The sequence below is a fragment of the Megalobrama amblycephala genome, linkage group LG14 (genome assembly GCF_018812025.1).
Source record: "Megalobrama amblycephala isolate DHTTF-2021 linkage group LG14, ASM1881202v1, whole genome shotgun sequence".
In the NCBI taxonomy this organism is placed as follows: domain Eukaryota; kingdom Metazoa; phylum Chordata; class Actinopteri; order Cypriniformes; family Xenocyprididae; genus Megalobrama; species Megalobrama amblycephala.
Genome location: NC_063057.1, coordinates 20823115 through 20843588, shown reverse-complemented (window position 1 = coordinate 20843588; position 20474 = coordinate 20823115). Strand labels below are relative to the sequence as shown.

The following is a 20474-nucleotide window of genomic DNA, read 5'->3' as shown; positions in this document are numbered from 1 at the left end:
CGAGCCATCCCATGCAGTGGAAAAGCACCATATGTGATGCACATCAAAATGTAGTAGTTTACAAATAATGCTCTATGGTCAATTTGTTTTGAGGTCAAGTTGTTTTTATTTCAGCTAGAAATTGCAGTGAATTGTATTTAAAGGTACGTTTTTGGAGTTTTTCAAAAATGTAGGTAGAGGCATGTTTTTACAATAAGGCCATGCTGACTTCTACCATTTTGAGTCTTTTGTTTTTAAAGGTGCTGTAAGCGATGTTAGCAGTTCTGGAAGTTACGTCAGGCTTAGTCGTTCAATTAGACACCCCTTCATTCTAAAACTCCGACCTACACAAAATACCAACCCATTCTCATTAGAAAAACGTACCCGTGGGAACGTTTTTGTGAGTCGCAAAATACTTACCAATACGTACGTATCGCTGCAGTTTCGATGTGAAATGTACACTGAGCAGCGCTAAAAGCGTGTTCATTTTTCTTCTTTTTTTTTGCCGGAACAGATAATAAGGGTGAATATGGTATGTTTTTATGACGTTGGTTTTTAGACGGATCACCGCGGTTCTGATTTGACATTTGCTCTCCATTGCTTTTTAAAAATAACGTACCACCGACACTACACCTAAACCTACCCGATAGTGTTAACAAAAGCAAATGTGACATAAAAAGCGTCCGTAATCGTACCATTTATCTCTATTTGAGCTCTCTTACCGTGACTCGCCTTTCACGGGATTCGTACCCAGGGATTCCTCATCTTAAGTACAACTCTGTATCGGCTGAGCTACCAAGCAAGCTTGTTATGTCTGAAAAGTGAAACCTATGGAGCTGGTTAAGTGATGCAAAGTCCAAAAGATATTAGTTTACAAAGTGTGCACTCTGGTTGAAAAAAAAAAAAAAAAAGCGTTTTGAAGTCATAACATGATTAATTAACGACATTAATCAGAGCCCCGTAATCACAACTGTGTATGAAAACGATTAAAAGCACTTGCCGTTTTACTGCCTCTGGAAACTGCAACGATACGTACGCATTGGTACGTATTTTGGCGACTCGCGAAAACATTCCCACAGCTACGTCTTTCCTATGAGACCGGGTTGAAAAATACCATTGAGACCAGTAATGGAGAAGAAGAGCATTTGTCGTTTTAAGTTTCGGAAGAGTGCTCGCAAGAACCCCCCTTTGTGGCTGCTATTCTTCCTCGATTTTTTAAGACCACCGCTAATACATGGAGTCTTTTTTCCTGCCCCATATCTGCCATCTTTAGCATGTTCTCCTTCGTCTTATCCCCTTCATCTAACTACCTTCCCTGCCCCCACCCCTTTCTCTCTCTCTCTCTCTATCCTTCTCTGTGCGGTTTGAACTCCTGGTGTACTATTTTTGTCTCCGTGCATTGCAGCCTGCCGGGCCTGCCTTTCTCTCCCTCTCTCTTTCTCTCTTGTCTCCTTGCTCTCCTCCTACGTGGTCAATCAATACGTGTTATAGGCCAGCTGGGTCCAGACCCAAGAGGGAGAGGCGTAGAGAAAGAGAGAGAGAGAGAAGGTGTGATACCAAGAGAAAGAGAGAACACAAAGAACAAGGACCCCAAGAAAATGGGGCGTAATTACGATGCGAGGACATTGGGAGCTCAGCCCTGGGCCTTTATGCCAAAATAATAAAATATTTGCAAGAGGTTATCAATGTAATGCATCATGATATGAATCATAAAAGACAAGATAAACTACACAATATTTTAACCATCATATATGTGAAGCTATATGTGACCCATCTGAACTTATCCCTAAATGGCGAAATGATAGGTGAATATGAATGGTGTAGAAGCCCTAAACCTTGTTGTAAGCCTAAACTTGACATTAACTGTAAACCTGTCCTTCAAATCTGATTGGTTAATAGAAATGTTGTTCCAGGATCAACGAGGTTGTTGGTCCAGGAATTCGTTCACCTTGCTTCGGTGAGTAGTTTTAGCAAAAAAATTCAGGTTATCCGTACTGCTGCTTGATGTGTGTGTTCGCAACGGTCTACTGTCATTAAAATAACCGCTGGCAACTCTCTACTCACAGTAATGCGAGACAACGGTAATGTAGTAAACAGGTTGACGGCAAGAGAAAATATTCAGGCTATAACCCCAAAACCCCTGGGGAGGAGGTGAGGAAAAGAAGACCAAAAAATGACAACAAAAGAACAGAAAGAGGTAAAAGGGTAACAATAACAACCGCAGGAGGAAGAACAGGGAAACCTTTGACCTGAGAGTGTGAGAGAGACGGAGAGAGACAGCGAGAAAGAAAGAAACCCAAATGAAAGACGTCTTGTGGCTAAATTCCATTATCTTCTGTGAGAGAGAATTATATCAGCCCTTAAGTGCTTTCATCAGACTTCTTAACCCCAAGAGAAGGACACAGAAGGTTGGAAAGATTGAAGGATGTTCAGGGGGCGACATGAAGGTCTGTGGCGTGAGTTAATGTTCCGAGCTGCTTAAGCCGCCTAATACCACACGTAAATTGTCCCTACTACCTGCCAGATATCAGTAAAATGGATGTCCTGAGAAATCACTCCTATCCCTGTTGTCCCTTTTCCACGTACAGGGTGCCAGAGCCCGATATAGAACTGTTCAATGTGTTTCCACTGCAGAAAAGTCGGTTCTGGAATGGAAAAATTGGCTCTGCATTTGCCCCTAAAAGCTGCTGGGTTTTAGGTCCTTAAAACTCATAAGACTAGTAAACAAAGTGTACTATGTGCTGTTTACTTGTGAGCAGGTTTTCTATAGTTAGTTACATGAACGTTTAGCTCTCAAGTCAGTACATTGTACTTTGAAGAAAAGGAGTTTATTTGAAAAGAGTTTTGATGTATAGGCTAGTACGGTATAGAAACGTACCTTTTTAAGCAGAAATATGCTTTATAAATGTCTATTTTGCATCATACAGCTGTGCATACACAAATAATCTTTGTTAGCATTGTGTGTGCAGTCTACAGTACCTTTCCTTCATGTTCACCCCTATTTCTTTCCTCTAAGCTTTGGGTTTATTGCTGAATTTCTCTCCAAATAGAAGCCCATTTAGTGAATTCATCATCTCCATAACATGCGGAACAGCAATGCCAGGCATTCGTAAATTGCTTCTTTATTGCACAATCCATTATGTAATGGTATATTTGCTCAAGGTAGTAGATATCACATTGTGTGCGAACAGCGGACTGTTTATAAACCTGTCCAGAACTCACAATGCATTTCTTTTTCTTTTTTTTCCCCAAAATTGATTTTTTTTTTTTTTTTTTTTGGTATGTAATTGATGCACAAATTGATATTTTAGGTCAGTGAGCAGTAAAAGTATGATTATTTTGTGTTTGTGGTTTTAGGCCTACATATATTGACTCGGAATAATGTCATTATGTATTGTATATTACCTACTTTATTTATTATTTTATTATTTTATGAGTCACCTCTGCTTGACTGTCCAAGCTGGAGGCGGTATTAACAAGTGTTTCTTAGAGGGAAAGATGACCCCACCGGCTTGCGTATTATAATAATTTGTGTAAAATCATTTCAGAAATCATAAACTGTCTCCAAGGATCTGGCTCTAGGGTTAGTTTTGTCTTCTATTTTCTCATGAATGTTACAGTAAGAAGGAAATATTGATTGTGCATCCTTGCATGCACAAACACCACCCTTGAACACATGCAAATACTAGCACATTGTTGGCTACAGGTCATAACAGACCACAACACATGTTTTGTTTATCACAGTTGCTAAAACTATTTTCTCCGTGTTTAATTTAACCGTTTTTTGCTAGTTATAGCACTTTAATTCTACGCAACAGCTTTTTAATGACAGCTGAAGTCCTTCATTGCACTTGGTCTTTAAGGACAAGCATGGCCCATTATGGATTTTTGTTTTGTTCTGAAAGCTTTTGGCTGAATATGTTGTTATCTAAATACGATAGACAATGTAAAAGCATAAACTGCTAGGCTATGCACTTTTTTAATGGTTCTTAATTCAGGCTGCATATTCCCAGATCTTTATATTTTATGTGGTCATGTGCTACAGAATGTGAGGCACAAAATCTTGTTCTTCGCCATCATTTGTGTGTATATATACGCATTAAGCATGAGTGTTTCCCATGACCTAGTTCCTGCACGTGCTCTGAAGAGCTGCAGCTCGAGACCCCCTTCCCCTGGGGACACGCGAGGGGAAAACAAAAAGAAAATGTGCTCTTTTATACGCATGAACGGATGAGCACAGTAAAACTGGGATGCGCCTCGTATTGCATTCTTCTTTCGATGCAATAAATATTCTGATGCAATAAATCTTCAATATATAATGGTTCATTTTTCATATCTTAATCTGTTTTTGGTTTAGACTACAACTGTCTATGGTCATATCCGTAATAACCAATATGAACAATGCATTGTTCCTTTTCATACTGAAGGCTTAGATGAAAAATACTGGGTTGTTTTAAACTAGTATGCTTTTTCTTCTTCTGTGGAACACAAAAGAAGACATTTTTGCTCGGTTTGAGTTACTTTGTTCTGGCTACAATGAAAGTGAATGGAAAATGGAGACGTTGAACTTAAAAAAAAAAAAGGACAATGGATCTTTATGCACCATATTTGAATGTATGTGAATTGTATTGCTCTATTTTGAAAGGCAGTATTTTCAGCAAATTCATATTGACCAGTTTTTTGATGTTTGTTTATTTATTTATTTTTTGTCATTTTTGGAGCTTGACAGCTCCAGTCCCCATCCACTTACACTGTAAAATAAATAAATAAATAATAATAATTGTGGGTTTAACTTAAAAAAGTAAGTTACCTGGTTGCCTTAAAATTTGGAGTTCATTGAAATTAAAAATTTGAGTTGATACAATGAAGGCTATACGAACCACATTAACTATTGAAGTTGATTTGACAAAAGAAAAAAATGTTGTGATAACAAAATATGAAAATATTACTGTACATTGGATAGGAGCTGTATTTTTGTGTTCCATATAAAGAAAGAAAGCCATATGGCTTTAGATACTTTAATTCATTCTTTCATTTATGTAGAGCAGACCGGTTGAAATGGCTCAGGGATGCATTGGTTAAAAACTCGCTGCAGCAGCAGCAGCAGCAGCGCGAGCAGCCACGCCTCTCCCTTCCCGGTGCTTGACGCTCCGGACTCGCGCTAGTTGTCTGAGAAGAAGGGATTTTTTGAAGGGATAGTGGAGGAAAAACAGCCTAATGGGTGAGAGGAAAAGAATGTGACAAGCGCAGTCAGTGTGTGAGTGCCCAGTGCCGCTCGCGCTGCTGCACCTGTCCCTCTCTGTCTCGCGCGCCCAAACTCGGCAGGCAGGCTCGCGCGGAGGGCGGGCGTTATCCAGTCAGCGGCGCACAACACGGTCAACCTAATCATGACTTCGTCCTACAATCTGGATTTTCTACCCGAGATGATGGTGGAGGGACGATTGCTGAGTGCCGGAGAGAGGATGTAAGCGTTTAACTGTTTATCTCTTGCTTCCTCAGCTCTCTTCTGTCATCTTGTTCGGCGCGAGCATGTTGACAAATAGGGCACGCGGTAGTGTGTTTGCGCCTCGCGCTGTGTTATCAGCAATCAGATAACGGGGCTGATGGTGCTAATGTTGTTTTTGCTTTTTAACTGCATTCATTGTGCCACTGCTCAAACGCGTCGGGGAAATAAACACGTTGGGTTTAGTGCTCCGTAGTCGGACAGTCGGAATCATGCCTCAGAGTGAATATGTAGTTAAAATATGTAGTTAAATCCAATGGTTCAGGGATATTACATCTTATTATTCGTGCATGAGATAGACTATACTACTAAAGAACTTGGGTTACTTTGATACTCTGTAAACTGAGCATTTGTGGCTTTGGGGTGAACCCGATTATTGGACAATTTTAGTTGATTTGCTTGGACATTTAAGACTCATTCATATTTTATCAACATCAACATTATTGAAACGCGTCTGTTGCACGTGCACGCGCATCCACAATGGATTTGATGTTGTTGTGTGATAGATAAGGGATTCAAAAGTAGGCTATGAGCACATTAACCCTCCGATGACTGGTGTCCACGACATTTTTAACCATTCAGGGTGTGATGTTGCATCCAATTACCTTCTACACTCTCTCAACCACTGACAAAAAAAACTATACAGCTTTTTGTCAGTAGATAACAAAAGATGCGCCATCTTCTATTGTAATAAACAGATGTACGTTTTTATCAGATATATAATTTTAGTGGAAAATATAGTGTATGGTAGGCCTATTCGTTTTTGTTTTTTTTAAGGAAACATTTGTAGCCTATTGTTTTTGCCGACTTTATAATTTAATAGCACACATCAGAGCGTTAAATAGCAGAAGAATTGCTTTAAATTGAACGCATATGATCCGCAGCGCAGTGTCAGCTCGTGCATGAGCAAGAGACATGTGACTGAAATGGCTCGAGCTCAATGTTGAAAACATGCGCCGCTCCGTCTCTGCTTTTAAACCATCGGAATGCGCAATGACTGACTCCCCTTCTCTTCCCCCCTCTCTTTCTCTATCTGGGTTGTTTCAAATTTGATTTGTTACGTGGCATGTGTTGCCGAAATCAGATTAGAGCAAGCACAGGACACGTAATTCACTTAAAGTGCAGTGTTGCGGGGCGCGAGGGATAGTTTGATGCAGCGCGAGCTCTTCACAGACGCTGCCGCTGTCCCACTTACGTCCGCTCGCCTTTAACTCCTAACGGTTGATGAGCGCTTGTTTTGTAGTGAGAATTTCACCTCGTTCCCCCTGTTTCTCTACTTTTTACTCCACAGTTCCTCCCTGTTCATATCTACCAGCTATTTACAGTTGAAATAGTGTGACAGTCTGCTATTTGTTTATATCTTTTGGGAAAAAATTGAGACAGAACGTGAGTTAAGCACCCTAAAATGCCCGCGAAATTACAAATAGTTCATGAAGAGACTAAATAATGACTTCACTCTCCTCTAAGGATGGCAAAATATGTACTTTGGAGTTTGGGGTGGGGTTAGTTTGTTGTGATGAGCTTAATTTAAAGACAAAATGACCTTTGTCTTATTGGAAAACGTTCCTAGTCTTATTGTGAACTATTCATGTTATTTTAAGGGGAAAAAAAGTACAAAACTGATTCTATGAAAATACTCTTTAGAGTACCATATATTATTTATTATCCAAGCGAAAGCCTCACCCTTCATTAGGCTGAAATATCTAACTGCAGAACCACATGTCACAGCAGTCTAAGGACAACAGCATCAGACTGGAAATTAAGGTGGTGCTGATGATCGTGTTTCCCCCGCAACCGATAACACTACCATTCACTATAACTATAAGCTATACCTGTCCAATTTTGAAGCCCAAAAAAGTGCATCCATCCATCATAAAAGCAATCCATACAGCTAAGTAATCCATAGACAAACTGCCGTATGCATCGATTTACTGCGGAAACGTAACCTCTGATACGACAAATGACGTATTCACGAATGCGGAAGCACAGAGGATAGAGCAAAACAAAACACCAGTCACGAATTAGAAGTCTAAAATGAGAAATTTAAAGAGAAATGTTGAAGGATTTCAATGTAAGAGGAGCGGAGCTTGAGTTTTTTGCACAGCCCTGTTTGTTTGAACCGCGAGAGGCATCTAAGCTTACGCTACTCCTACATCCTACGTCATACATTACGTTTCCGCCTGTAACTCGATGCGTACGGCCATTTGCCGGAAGCTGGTTATTATAGTTTAGAAAGTTTTAAATAGATATTTTTCTTACAAAAACCCATCGCTTCACTTCAGAAGGCTTTTATTAACCCCCTGGAGCCATATGGATTACTTTTATGATGGATGGGTGCACTTTTTTGGGCTTTAAATTTGTGAGCGCCATTCACTACCATTATAAATCTTGGAAGAGCCAGAATATTTTTTTAAATAAAACTCAGATTGTGTTCATCTGAAAGAAGATAGTCATATACACCTAGGATGGCTTGAGGGTGAGTAAGTCATGGGATAATTGTCATTTTTGGGTGAACTATCCCTTTAATGATGCTATAAGCTCCACCCCAAAATAAAAATAAAGATGTACATCATATTTTTGACATTATTTTTTATCACAACAGAAGTGCATATCAGCTTCCTATCAAGGGCCTTTAAATATTGCCTTGGTCAAAAGGTGGCCTTGGAGCTAAAAAAGTTGAGAACCAGCAATTTAGTTAATTGGATTTAATATCTGTGCTTTACCAGAACTGGTTGGTTAAAATCTTGCACTCATCATGCCTCATCTCTTTATTTCCTTCTTTTATGATGAGTAAAATGTGAAGAGGTCTTGTTCATTTTTTTTCCAGTTATATCATGTGATAGCTATCAAAAGGTCTTTAGAAGCTTGTTCTATTTTTTTTTTTCCCTTATGAATTTTTCTCTTTATCTGTGTACGGGCCTTTCTGTTGTGTTCAGCTCCCAGGTTTATTCATTTGTATTCTTGCTGTCCCCATATGCCTCTTTTCTCACATCAAGACATGTAGGTGAATTCGCTGACAGGTGAGTTCACCATAAGCATGGACTAGCACTTCTGTGACAAGGTGTTGCTATCAGTCTCCCATTACACACACACGTAAGAAGGTGGACGGGCGGCATCCAGCTGGCCCGTGTTCCAGCGAGTGAATACTTGCTAATCTCTCTCTTCACTACGTGATAAGCCGCTCACCTCTCTGCCAGAGAAACATTACACACACACGCACTCGAGTGAGAATATAAAACACCTGTCCCTTAAATCCCCAACTGCGCAGTCTACATTTCTGCCTGTCGTAAGCCACCTCAGCTGCCAACTTTGTTGTTGATTCTGGATTCTGGCTTTTTGTTTTGCAGTAAAGTGAAGTCATTTGACAGGCTAACTTAATTTTAGATCCGAGAACACTCCAGCAGTCCTCCAGGACACAAAGAAGCTCTTATTGTGTGTGTGGGACATGAGAGAGAGAGAGGCTGATCAGAGTTCCAGTGTTGGGTTCACTGAACTTGTTTTCCATCCCACTGGAGGTTGTGTCGGAGGATCGGTGGGAGGGGATGTTGGCGATATGGAGGAATATTTTTTGCAAATATGATGCAAATTGAAGCAAATTTCTGGAAAGAACTAGATTTTTACATTTCTTGCTTATGCAAAACTCACCGTTACAACTTTATATTTCACAATAGCGATTTTATATCACACAATTGACTATTTATTATTTTAATCTTTATCTTACAGTTACTTTTTGGTGGAAACAGGCTTCCATATACAGGCTTTTCCAAGAATGAATACAAATAAGCACAAAAAGAAGTTTGTCAAGTTAATATAAGTTATAATTTAGTTTTTTTATGTGGGGAAATTACATCGCTAGTTGTTGATTTGATTTCTGAAACACTTATATTGTTTGGCAAGATTGAGTTTGTATTTTGATTTAGTTTTTTTTCCCCCTCTCTTGTCAGCAAATTGGTGACTTTTTCCACAATTATGTTCACAGACACAAACTTTGGGAAGTCTGTACCCTTTGACCCATGACCTGTTTGAGTGGTTCCTCACATCTGCTGTCAACCTAGAGCATGAGACATAAACTGAAGGGAAGGAAGACAGGAAAGACGGAGGGAGGGTAGAGATGCCTCCAGCACTTACAGGGAGCAGTTTCATTCCAGAAATTGCTGGAAGATAAAGGGATGATTAATGAGTGTGAGGAGCTGTGGCACACAATCAGCCAACCTTAAAGTCATCATGTAATCAAAATTGACCCTGTTTACTTTCTTAATACACGTTCCTGGTCTTATTGTGCACGATTCATCGGTGCATGTTATTAATATATTTGTCTTCATAATCTTTCATCAAAATGCAATAACTGCTTCCTTAAATAGCTGATGTCCCAGTCAAAAAAGCCTCCTCAAAAGTGGATGCCACACTGTAAAACTTCAGAATACTCAAAACATTTGAGGAAACTTATTACCTCAAAATATTTAAGTAAACTAACTCATTTTTTTAAGTTAGTAGAACTTAAAATTTTTGAGAACACGTTAGGTCCCACTTTATTATTAGGTGGCCTTAACTACTATGTAATTACATTTAAATTAATCATTTGATACAATGCATTTATTGTGTACATACAGGTTTTTACATTGTACTTATATTTTTAATAAATACCTGCATGTAATTACATCTGTAATTAATTTCTGCAATTACATTTATAATTACAGTTACACCTTAACCCACCCTTAAACCTACCCATACCACCAAACCTGTCCCTAATCTTACCCGTGTCCCACCTCAATAGCAGCAAAAGTGTTTTGGAATCCAATATGAACACAAAAAGTACATTGTACTTATTTTTTAATGTAAGTACATAGTAGTTAAGGCCATCTAATATAAAGTGGGACATACTATTATAACTATCAAAGAGACTGTCATTATATACTTGCATGTATAATCAAAAAACATACAATATATGTGGTCTTAAAAGTTTTCCAGCCCATCCTCAACCTAACCACAGGCTCTACTCTTTACCACAGTGGTAACCCTACAAAACTAGCATAACAGAACCCCTGGAAATCACAACATTAAACACTAAATTATGTCTCCCTATGCTAATCTTGTGCAAAAACACACTAAATAACACTTATTCAACATTTATTTTCCTCATACAGTCCGACGCGAAGCATGCTGGGAATTAGAAATCTGCTGCGACTCAATCATATTATGTTCAGCTTACTACAATCAACTTTTGAGTTCACCCAACTTTTTTCTATTAAGTGCAATGAACTTTCATTATTATTTGAGTGAATCGAACTAAATTCATTTAATTAATTTCACTGTTCGGTTTTACAGTGATAGTATTTTAGGCAGGGTGTAGTCCTGCACATCCAGTAAATGTGTGTGTGTACATGTATGTTGAAAGGATTTCACAATGATTGACTTTTTCAAATTCAAGGCCAATGTTTTCCTTTCAACACTATAAAGTTGCAACGTGTTTCAGATGTGCATTTGTATGGGCGAGCAGTACTACATCCCTCATGCCTGTGTTTTTGCCAGCCTATATGTGTGAAGCCTCTGATAGCCTTTAGTTCGTGCATCACATGAACAAAGAGGAAAAAAGGTCTCATCGCATCCGCTTGTCGGAGAAAGTGTTGATACAGCAGTATGAACGGCCAGCAATATCTATGGACTTTTAAGGTAATCAGCTAGTTATTTTTTATTGTTGGGATTTTATTCTATTTGAATGCTAGTGGAATAAGAAAAATAAAACACTTTTAGATATCAGTCAGCATATGCGATGGACATTAGTTATGCTAATCTTTTGTAGCTCCTTTGAAGGCATCTTGAATAAAACAGCTTAATATTTAACGAAGAAAGCAAATACAAAGACTTGAACTGGAAGCAATGCACTCTGTTTTTGCCTCCTTCCCCAAGTCTGGGATTTAAGCCTATTTTATTGCATTTAGTTCTATTTATTTTGCTATTCAGTGCATGATTATGTAGTCGAATTGAATGATTTTAATTTTGCCTTTGCTTTTTAAGACCTGATTAGAACAGATCTGCAGTCCACCAGCTCTTATTTAGAGGAGTAATTATTATTTTTTTGTCTGTATTTGCTGTCTACCTCGTCACTATATCTCATTTTTCTCCTTTACTCTGTGTCTTCATCTTATGCACACTCCACTTCGATTTAACTGAGAGACAAGCATCACGTCTCTCTTTCTGTCTATGGTCACGCATGCACTCGTGATGATGGCTTTCACTTGCTGAAAAGCTGACTACAGTCAAGGCAGGAGTGTTTGTGTAGAGTTCTTTGACGAACAACATTCTCCCCTGTGGCCTTGGAACCATAGAAATCTCTCACTTCCTAACACTCTCTCTCACACACACACAAAATGGAAACAGACGTGTTTATTGGCGTTTCAAAAAAGATTTTTTCCCCAGTTGCTTTAAAGACCTATAACATTTTTTTTTGTTGTTGTTGTTAATTCAATTTCAGTCGTTCTGCAGAGTCAGTTCAAATCATTACTATTTGAACATGTATTCTGCATTTTTTGCTGTTATAAGCAGAAAGTTCAGAATCTTTTAAGATTTAATTTAAAGTTATTAAAATTATTTATTAAAACAATAACACATACATAATCCAGTCATTTCAATAGGAATCCAAAAGTGATTTCTGTGTGAGTGGTGCTTCATCGCTACAGTGGATATGAACGATGCCTTAAAACAATCTAAATAGCTCTAGGGTGTTGTTAGCCATTACACAAAGTGGTAAAAACTTGATTTATATCATACATGCTTATTCATTTTAAATGGGAAATGTATAGGAAATACTTTTAAGCACTGTTAGTGTTACAGTCAATAAGTCAAAGATGCAGAACGCATCATGTTGTTTTGGCGGCTCAAATGATCAACAATTTGGACTTGCTTGTGTGCGCTGATTTCTTTTGCATTGGATCGTTCTTTTGTTTTCCCTCTCGATTCTTCTCTTTCCCAATAACCCCCCTCCTCTTTCTCTCTGTAAGTGATGTGAGATCCCTGTCCAATATTTATTCACTCCATCTGCGTGGTTGCAATTTGCCAAAGTCAAGGCTTACCTCAATGAGTCTCCATGGACCTTTTCCCTCTGTCTTTCCCTGCCTTTCCCTTGCTATCTTTTTCTTGCTCACTCTGCCACTTCATGTCTTTCCCTTTGTCTTTTTCGGTCCTCGCTCACTCTCTTAACGTTCCATAATCTCTGCATCCTCTCTCTGCTTCCTTTAATACCCATGTTGTCATGTCTTCCCTCTCTCTCGTGCTCTCTCTCTCGCTCTCTCTCTCAAATGTTTTACTTGTTTGATTGGGCTCTTCAGAAGGAGAGCTCATTATTTGCAGCTAGAGGGAGCGGAATGCGGGATTATGGGAAACATTTGAGGGCTTATTTCTGCTGCCTGTTTAAAAGGCAGCCATCACTGTGCTAAAAGTCACACAAATACACTTAGACACACACTCACACAGACAAGGACTCAACAACCTGGCAGCCCTCAGCAAAAGCCTTCCAGCTCGACTCTTGCGTTCTAACATACTAATCCACGCCTCACACCTGTGTGTAAATGTGTGTGGGTTTGTTGGTGTCCAATCCCTGTATGTGGATTTGTCCTGTTTCTCATCAAAAGTATGCTAATAGCCTAGGCACACCCACAGACGGTTCACTGACTGTTTGATGCATATGGAACGCAAGAACTTGCTCAAAATTGCAAGCTTCAATCTAAATGGCTGGCTTTACACATTTTTAGGAAGTCTGAGTGCACAGATTTGGAACACTTCGTCAGCCAACGTTGGGCCGTTGTTGAGCATCTGTCAGCCCATTTTTTTGCGGTATGTTCTGCATCGTTGGCAATAGTTGTACCAACGGCTTTTCGGTCGATTAAGGATGTTCAGTCGTTGGTGGAGCCTGTCGGTGAGAGAAATCACTCATGATTGGCTGTTCAGTGTGTACGAGAAATAAAATGGAAGTGGCAAAAGCAAGCAAACTACAAAGTCAAGAAGGCACACATGCTGCTTTGTTTTTTATGATTTGTATATCCACAGACTTATCTCTTCCGGTGAATGATGAATACAGACTACTGCCACCTGCTGGTATGGAGAGTGTTTACGCTTATGCTGGCACACTAGTTGGCTACAGTCTTTGTGTTGTGTTCAAGCGCAACCTTTTGGTCTAGGCATTAGTGTTGTCAAAAGTACCGACTTCGGTACCTAGTCGGTACTGAAAAATGTGACACTTTGAGCGCTGTTGAGTGGATTCGTAAACATCTCTGATTGGCCGTTGTTTTCACGGCTCATCGGATATGTCTGTGATAGGCTTCAATGATCAATGCTGTAAAAACGTTGTAAATAGTCATCAATTAATCTCTTCACTAAGCGCTTACACAGATACACACGGGAGCGTTTGAAAGCAGGCGTCTATCGCGGATCGGTCCACTGTTAGACGCCTGCTTTCAATCGCTCGCGCTCCCACTTTCAAAACGCTTTCAAATTCAAACACTTCCGTGTGCTTTCAAATGCTCCCACACGTTGATCATTGTAGCCAATCACAGGCATATCCGATGAGCGCGTCAACACAATGGCCAATCAGAGATGTTTACGAATCCGCTCAACAGCACTCAACAGCGCTCAAAGCGTCACGTTTTAAAAATTTCAGTACTGATAGGTACCGAAGTCGGTACTTTTGACAACACTACTAGGCATAGTCTTTTTTTGTCTCCTCTGGTTCTTTGATGTCGGTTTAGTATGTCTGGGCCTTTAGTTGGAATGATTCAAACTGGAGTCATTTTGAACAGTTTGTAAGAACCAACTCATACGAGTCATTTATTTGTGAATTTATTGCACATTTATTTTTATTTGTGAATTGGGCTACATTGGTTGCTGCACAACATTACAAAATAGCAACATTTGATGTCTAATATTTACACTATGTATTATATCGTTGAGATTTCCCTGTATATGAGGAAACCCAGCAAGACTGCATAAAGCAGATGTGTCCAATCCTGCTCCTGGAGGGCCAATGTCCTGCAGAGTTTAATTCCATCCTGTTCCAACACACCTGCCTGGAAGTTCCTAGTGATCCTGAAGACCTTGATTAGCTGGTTCAGGTGTGTTTAATTGGAGTTGGAGCAGGAAAGTGGCCCGCCAGGAGCTTGATTGTACACCATAGGAATGATTGGAAAGCTATGGTGTGAAAGTAACATTAAATAATTTGGTTAGTCACTTTGCTTGTCAATCAGTAGGCCTCTTTCTGCTTAAGTGCCCAGTTTTTGGCTAGAATAAGTCTGGCTCAATCGCTAAATTCTGGCTGTGAGAGACTTCTATGCTGATGAAGCTCAATATTCATGAATCGTTTTTTAAAGTCCCATCGCTGGGACCCCCAGCACGCCTGTGCACTTCCCCTAAACCACATCAGGTCATCAACCTTGGCTGCCGCAAAGCCCTCAAACCCTTCAGCCAGCCTCCCAGATGGGCAAACAGCCCCGTGGGGCTTCGTGCCAGAAGATGCCATGGGCACAGCAGCAGATCTCTGAGCTGGCATAGGAGACAGACCTCACCTCCTCTGGACAGTTACGGTACTGACGCCTCTCCAAAGCTCGATGGAGTGTAGCAGTGTATGACACCGATCCCACCTTGCACTCGCTTCCACTGCATCTCTCTCTAATTCTCTTACCCCGAAGAAACTAGGCCACTGCATACAAAGAGACTTTTGGGAGAGTGCTGTCACGGCCAACCTTGACTCTGACCGGAAAATGCATTCTGATGTGAAGGAGGAAAAATACAAGATCCACATAAGTGTTCATCCATGCTTTACTTCCCTTTTGCTCCCATTCTCTCATCAAACAGATTGGTTATATAAGAATGCAGGAGTGTTTGCTGTGGGGACTATGATGATAGAGTAATGAGAGAAAGATAAATGTGTGTGTTATGCCGGGTTATAGAATTTGGTGTGTGTGTGTGTGTGTGTGTAGGCTCAGTTAAAGTTTGCCCAAGTAGGCCTGACTGTTTTATTGCAACGCTTGATCTACTGCGAGCTTGCAGGCCTCTCTATGCTGTTAAGGGCAAAATGGAGTGATTCTGTCTGTGCCTACCCTCAGGCTCTGTCTGAGTGAATGTGTGTTCACTATATACCACTGCCCTCTGAAAACAGACTCACTGGGTATGTTCTGAATGGCGTTCTAGCATACTACTGCGGCTGCTTTTGCAGTATGCATGCAATAAGCGAATAACCTGCTGCGTTTGCTGAAATGTCCAGAATATGACAGCACTCTGTGAGGGATACAGTATTCAACAATGCATTGCGCTTAACTTAACCTTCCATTTTGATGCAGATTCAACTCACAGTGAAATTCTATATGGAGAATATGGTAATTAATTAAATTCCATTAAAGGATTAGTTCACTTTCAAATTAAAATTTCCTTATAATTTACTCACCCCCATGTCATACAAGATGTTCAAGTCTTTCTTTCTTCAGTCGAAAAGAAATTAAGTTTTTTGATGAAAACATTCCAGGATTTTTCTCCATATAGTGGACTTCAATGAGCCCAAACGGTTGAAGGTCAAAATGACAGTTTCAGTGCAGCTTCAAAGAGTTCTACACAATCCCAGATGAGAAATAAGGGTCTTATCTAGAGAAACCATCACTCATTTTCTAAAAAAACATTAAAATTTTATTCATTTTAACCATAATTGCTCATCTTGAACTAGCTCTCTTCTTCATCTTCTCTATTAGAAGTCCGGCAGTGTGGACACTGCTAAGTGTATTACTGCCCTCCTCAGGTCAAAGTTTGAACTAAATTGTCATATACAATATGCTAGTGCAAGTATATAACAGTTAGTTCAAACTTTGACCTGAGGAGGGCAGTAATACATTCAGCAGTGTCTACACTGCCGGAATTCTAATAGAGAAGAAGAAGAAGAGAGCTAGTTAAAGATGAGCATTTATGATTAAAATACGTATATAATTTAAATTTTTTTTTTAGAAAATGAGTGATGGTTTCTCTAGATAAGACCCTTATTTCTCATCTGGGATCGTGTAAAACTCTTTGAAGCTGCACTAAAACTATAATTTTGACCTTCAGCCATTTGGAGGCCATTGAAGTCCACTATAAGGAGAAAAATCCTGGAATGTTTTCATCAAAAAACGTTCTTTTCGACTGAAGAGAGAAGGACATGGGCATCTTGGATGACACGGGGGTGAGTAAATTATCAGGAAAATTTCATTTGAAAGTGAACTAATCCTTTAAAGTTAGCAAGGAGTCGGCATTACATGATGTATTACAATGCCTAAATTGGTTTGATTGTTTTTTTTATATTGTGATTTATATCATTTCTAAAGAAGTCATAGAAATGACTAAAAATAACTAATCAAAAAAGAACAGTCAAGTATATTTCAATCAAAGTAATATCTGATGCAGTTATGCAAGGCTTTTTTGTTTTTATTTGAATTGTTTAATTTTCACAAACTTGTTTCATTTCCAGACAGACATCACTGAAAGTAATGATAACATACTGTGACCGACTGTGATTGATTCAGTAAGTTCATTCAGTGAAGAATTTTTCAGTTTACGAGTTTTCCTTTCGTTACATCATTCAATCAGGCTGCCCAAATTTAAGCCAGTTTTAAGACAGTACTTTGGATTTCACAGTGTCTTTAACAAGAGAGAAAGAGTACAAGGAAAATAACAGATATTTCAGAATCAGCATAATCAACATGGCCAAACTGGTAATTTGGTTTGTACCCCATTTATTTCTTTTGTCATTTGTCTTTCTAATTTCCTTTCTCTCCAGGATAATGATGTAAGTAAGAGACTTGAACACTTACACGCACACATACCCAGCTGGATAATAGCACTGCATTCACATTTAAATGGAGGATCCCTCATTGTTCTGCTAAGCTTGCCACCGATTGGCTTAGGTCACCATGTGTTGCTGCTTAACCAATCAGCGTGCAGCATTCATTCTCCCTGTGATCCACGCCCATGAACAGAGACACAAATTTATGTGTATGAAAGGGATCGTACACACAGGAAAAGCTGAGCCAGTCTCACTTGGACGCGAGTGAGTGAGATTACACGGCTAACATCTGCTGGTGGTTAGGGCTGAAGTTGATTATGTAATGCGCACAGGGACTGCACGTCGTGGGTTTGTTTTCCAGCAAAGCTGGAAAAAAACCCTAAGAACGTTTCGATCCCGCAAGGCGTATCATATCACCCCTAAACTGCCTTTGTTTTATTTTCATAACCCGTTTCGCAGAAAGAGTTCTCTGATAGCTTTATACAGAGGAATATTCATAGGAGCTCTGTGGAGACAGAGATAAAGGTGGAGGTAAATGAGGATGTCACAGCAATTAGCAGAACATCTTTAGATGTAGAATAATGCTCTAGTCGATTTATGGCATTACAGTACATACAGCTAATCAATGGACCAGAGAGGCCGGCACAAGCCAAGCTGTCATGATGACATGTAGTTTTTTTGTTTAAATGAAATTTCTGTCATTAAGTGCTCACCCTCATGTCTTCTGAAACCCGCAAGACCTTTGTTCATCTTCTACAAAGTTGAATGTTGATGCAATGCAGAGCTTCCGTGTTTACGTCCAAACGCCGACTCTGTATTGGTCGGCTCCTGCGTCGGCATCACACGCATGCGTCGTGGTGCTCACGTGAACAGCGTCGGCCAAAGCTATGCAATACTGTGAGAAATAGAATTGTATAATGTGTATATATCTCCACAGCCTACATACTACCAATCGCTGGATCAGAGAGGTCGCGGAGAGCCAAGCTGGCACAGTGATGTGTCATTGTGTTGTTTCACTGACCCGTCAACTAAACAACACATAGAACTGAACCACAGAGCAGGACATATGACACATACTCACATCAGAGGCAGTTTCCTGCATTTAAGTGAAGCACTAGACCAGTGAATAACGCAGCAGAGGTGGATATTGTGCTGGTAGGGGCAGTTAGAGAATGTATGCGGCTGTGGACTGATATGACTAAAGCTATGATTATGCTTCACAGTGCAGAGTGGCTGAAGTGTGTGTGGGTATTTTGATCGAGAGTGCCGCGCTTGCAGATTTAGTTACTCTAGTAGATGTGGTTGCCTCTCCATGGGGAATCATGACACATTGCTGTCTGGCTGTTTATGTTGATCGATGTCTGCATCACGCACACACACAAACACACAACACACATACACTTATTCTCAGACTGTTACTCTAGGAAATTGTATTGCTCTTTCATAGCTCAGGGGGCTTAAGTTATATCAGTTATGTTTCATTTAAGTATCAACCTTGTGTGATATTCCTCCTAAAATGCCTCAGGAGAAATAAGAATAGACTCAAATGAGACAGTTGTTGACACTGTATGAGTTTAGAGCTTTAAAATTAATGTGAATAATCCAGATAATTTGTTTTTCGGAGAATGTGTTGAAAATTTTTGACTTTATATTGAGATTTGATGGCAGATCTTGGCGAATCAGAGCAGTTTGAGACATTTGACAGACCCACAGCAGTATCCAACATACTTGAACTCTTCAGCAACGTGTGTGTGTGTGCGAGAGAGAGAGTTTGTGTGTATTGACTCCTTTTCACTTCATTAGTGGTATAGTTAATCAATGCACTCCATTGTTGTTCCACCATTAAGGCTTGACTGGGTCAGCCCAGGGGACACATAATGAGAAAGAGGGCTGGATGTGACCTAAAAACGCTCCTTCCTTTCTGAAGCTCAAGCACATCAGCTCACTTCTGCCTCCATGTGATTTCAGCACCATTCAGACCCAGAGTGCAATCTACCGTGAGCCGCTGTCAACAATCTTGTAATTACTTGTGCTGCATTATATTACTTTTTAAGGCCTGTTCACACCAAGGACTATAGCAATAATAATAACTATAACTATAAAGTTTTAATATTCTAATTCTATTAGATTAGGCAAGTCCACACCACAGCTGTAATGATAAAAAGACCTAGGAAAGGTATCGTTGGAATCTCTTTCAGAATTATTTTTTTTTTTTTTCCAGCTGGTGAAAGATTAAACATATTGGTGATTAGAATCCACCCAGCTTTAAATAGAAGACCAGTGATATTATCATTAACTAAAACTATTTAAAAATTGTTCTAACCAAAAGAGTTACAGACTGCAGCTTTAAAATAAATTTAGTATGAACTTGAGATATAGAAATAAAAGCTAATTCAAAATAAATAAATACTATGATAGTATATAAGTACTATTTAAATATCACTGCAAAAAGTTATCGTCCATTGGTGTGGACACTATGCTAATGTAGTTATCATTATCTTCATTGTTATCGTTCTTGGTATAACTGGCTTTTATGCTAAATGTTTGAATTATAATAAGTTATGTAAGGGATAATATGCAGTTATAATCATGAAAAAAAGAAAAAAAAATCCTGAAGGAGTTTATTATAATGGCAGTCTGATAATGGCAGACTGACTGTACATTATGTCTCTTATTACACAGCTAGTTTAAAAAACAAAAACATTAATGATTGATTTATGTGACCTTTCTGTGTGAAGAAAGGGATTACGGAGTGAAACAACTGACATAGAATGGCAAGGTAGGAAAGTAGTTGCCAAGTATACGGTTTATCAAGGCCTAAACAGACGATAAAGACCGACAATTTCACCAAGAATCACCTTTGACTGCTCATCTCAGGGGTGACATACCATAGACTACTATTATTGATATATAAAGCCAGGGAAATGTGTGTGTTCTGCTGTATAAATTTAATTCCGGCTCCTCGCTGACTGATTCACTTGCAGCCATGAGGACAAATGCACTACAGAAGAAAGAGAGGCACAGAGTGAATAGAAAGATCTGGAAGAGTCAAGGATAAAAATGGGGTGAAGGATGCTTTTGAGAGAGAGAGAAAAAGGCAGCCTGTGTAATGTGTGAGTTTGCCTGTAGAGAGAGTAAATGGCACTGTTCAGTGTGCGGTTACACAGAGACCCGTTCATTTAACTCACCACCTCTCCT

The 20474-nt window shown here is 39.5% G+C and overlaps 1 protein-coding gene across 29 annotated transcripts in view; it reads left to right on the top strand.

Moving 5' to 3' along the window:
* The window catches only part of celf2 (cugbp, Elav-like family member 2), a 177092-nt gene that overhangs the window by 70728 nt on the left and 85890 nt on the right, over positions 1-20474 (top strand). Inside the window, exon 1 of one of the 29 annotated variants that reach the window (XM_048157405.1) lies at positions 1438-5443. The exons of 26 other annotated variants lie outside the window; for them this stretch is intronic. In XM_048157405.1, the coding sequence (XP_048013362.1) occupies positions 5367-5443 (77 nt within the window). In that variant the 5' untranslated portion in view covers positions 1438-5366. Of the gene's footprint in view, positions 1-1437; positions 5444-20474 lie in introns of those variants that run through there. 2 more of the 29 variants (XM_048157421.1, XM_048157424.1) reach the window with 2 other exon arrangements.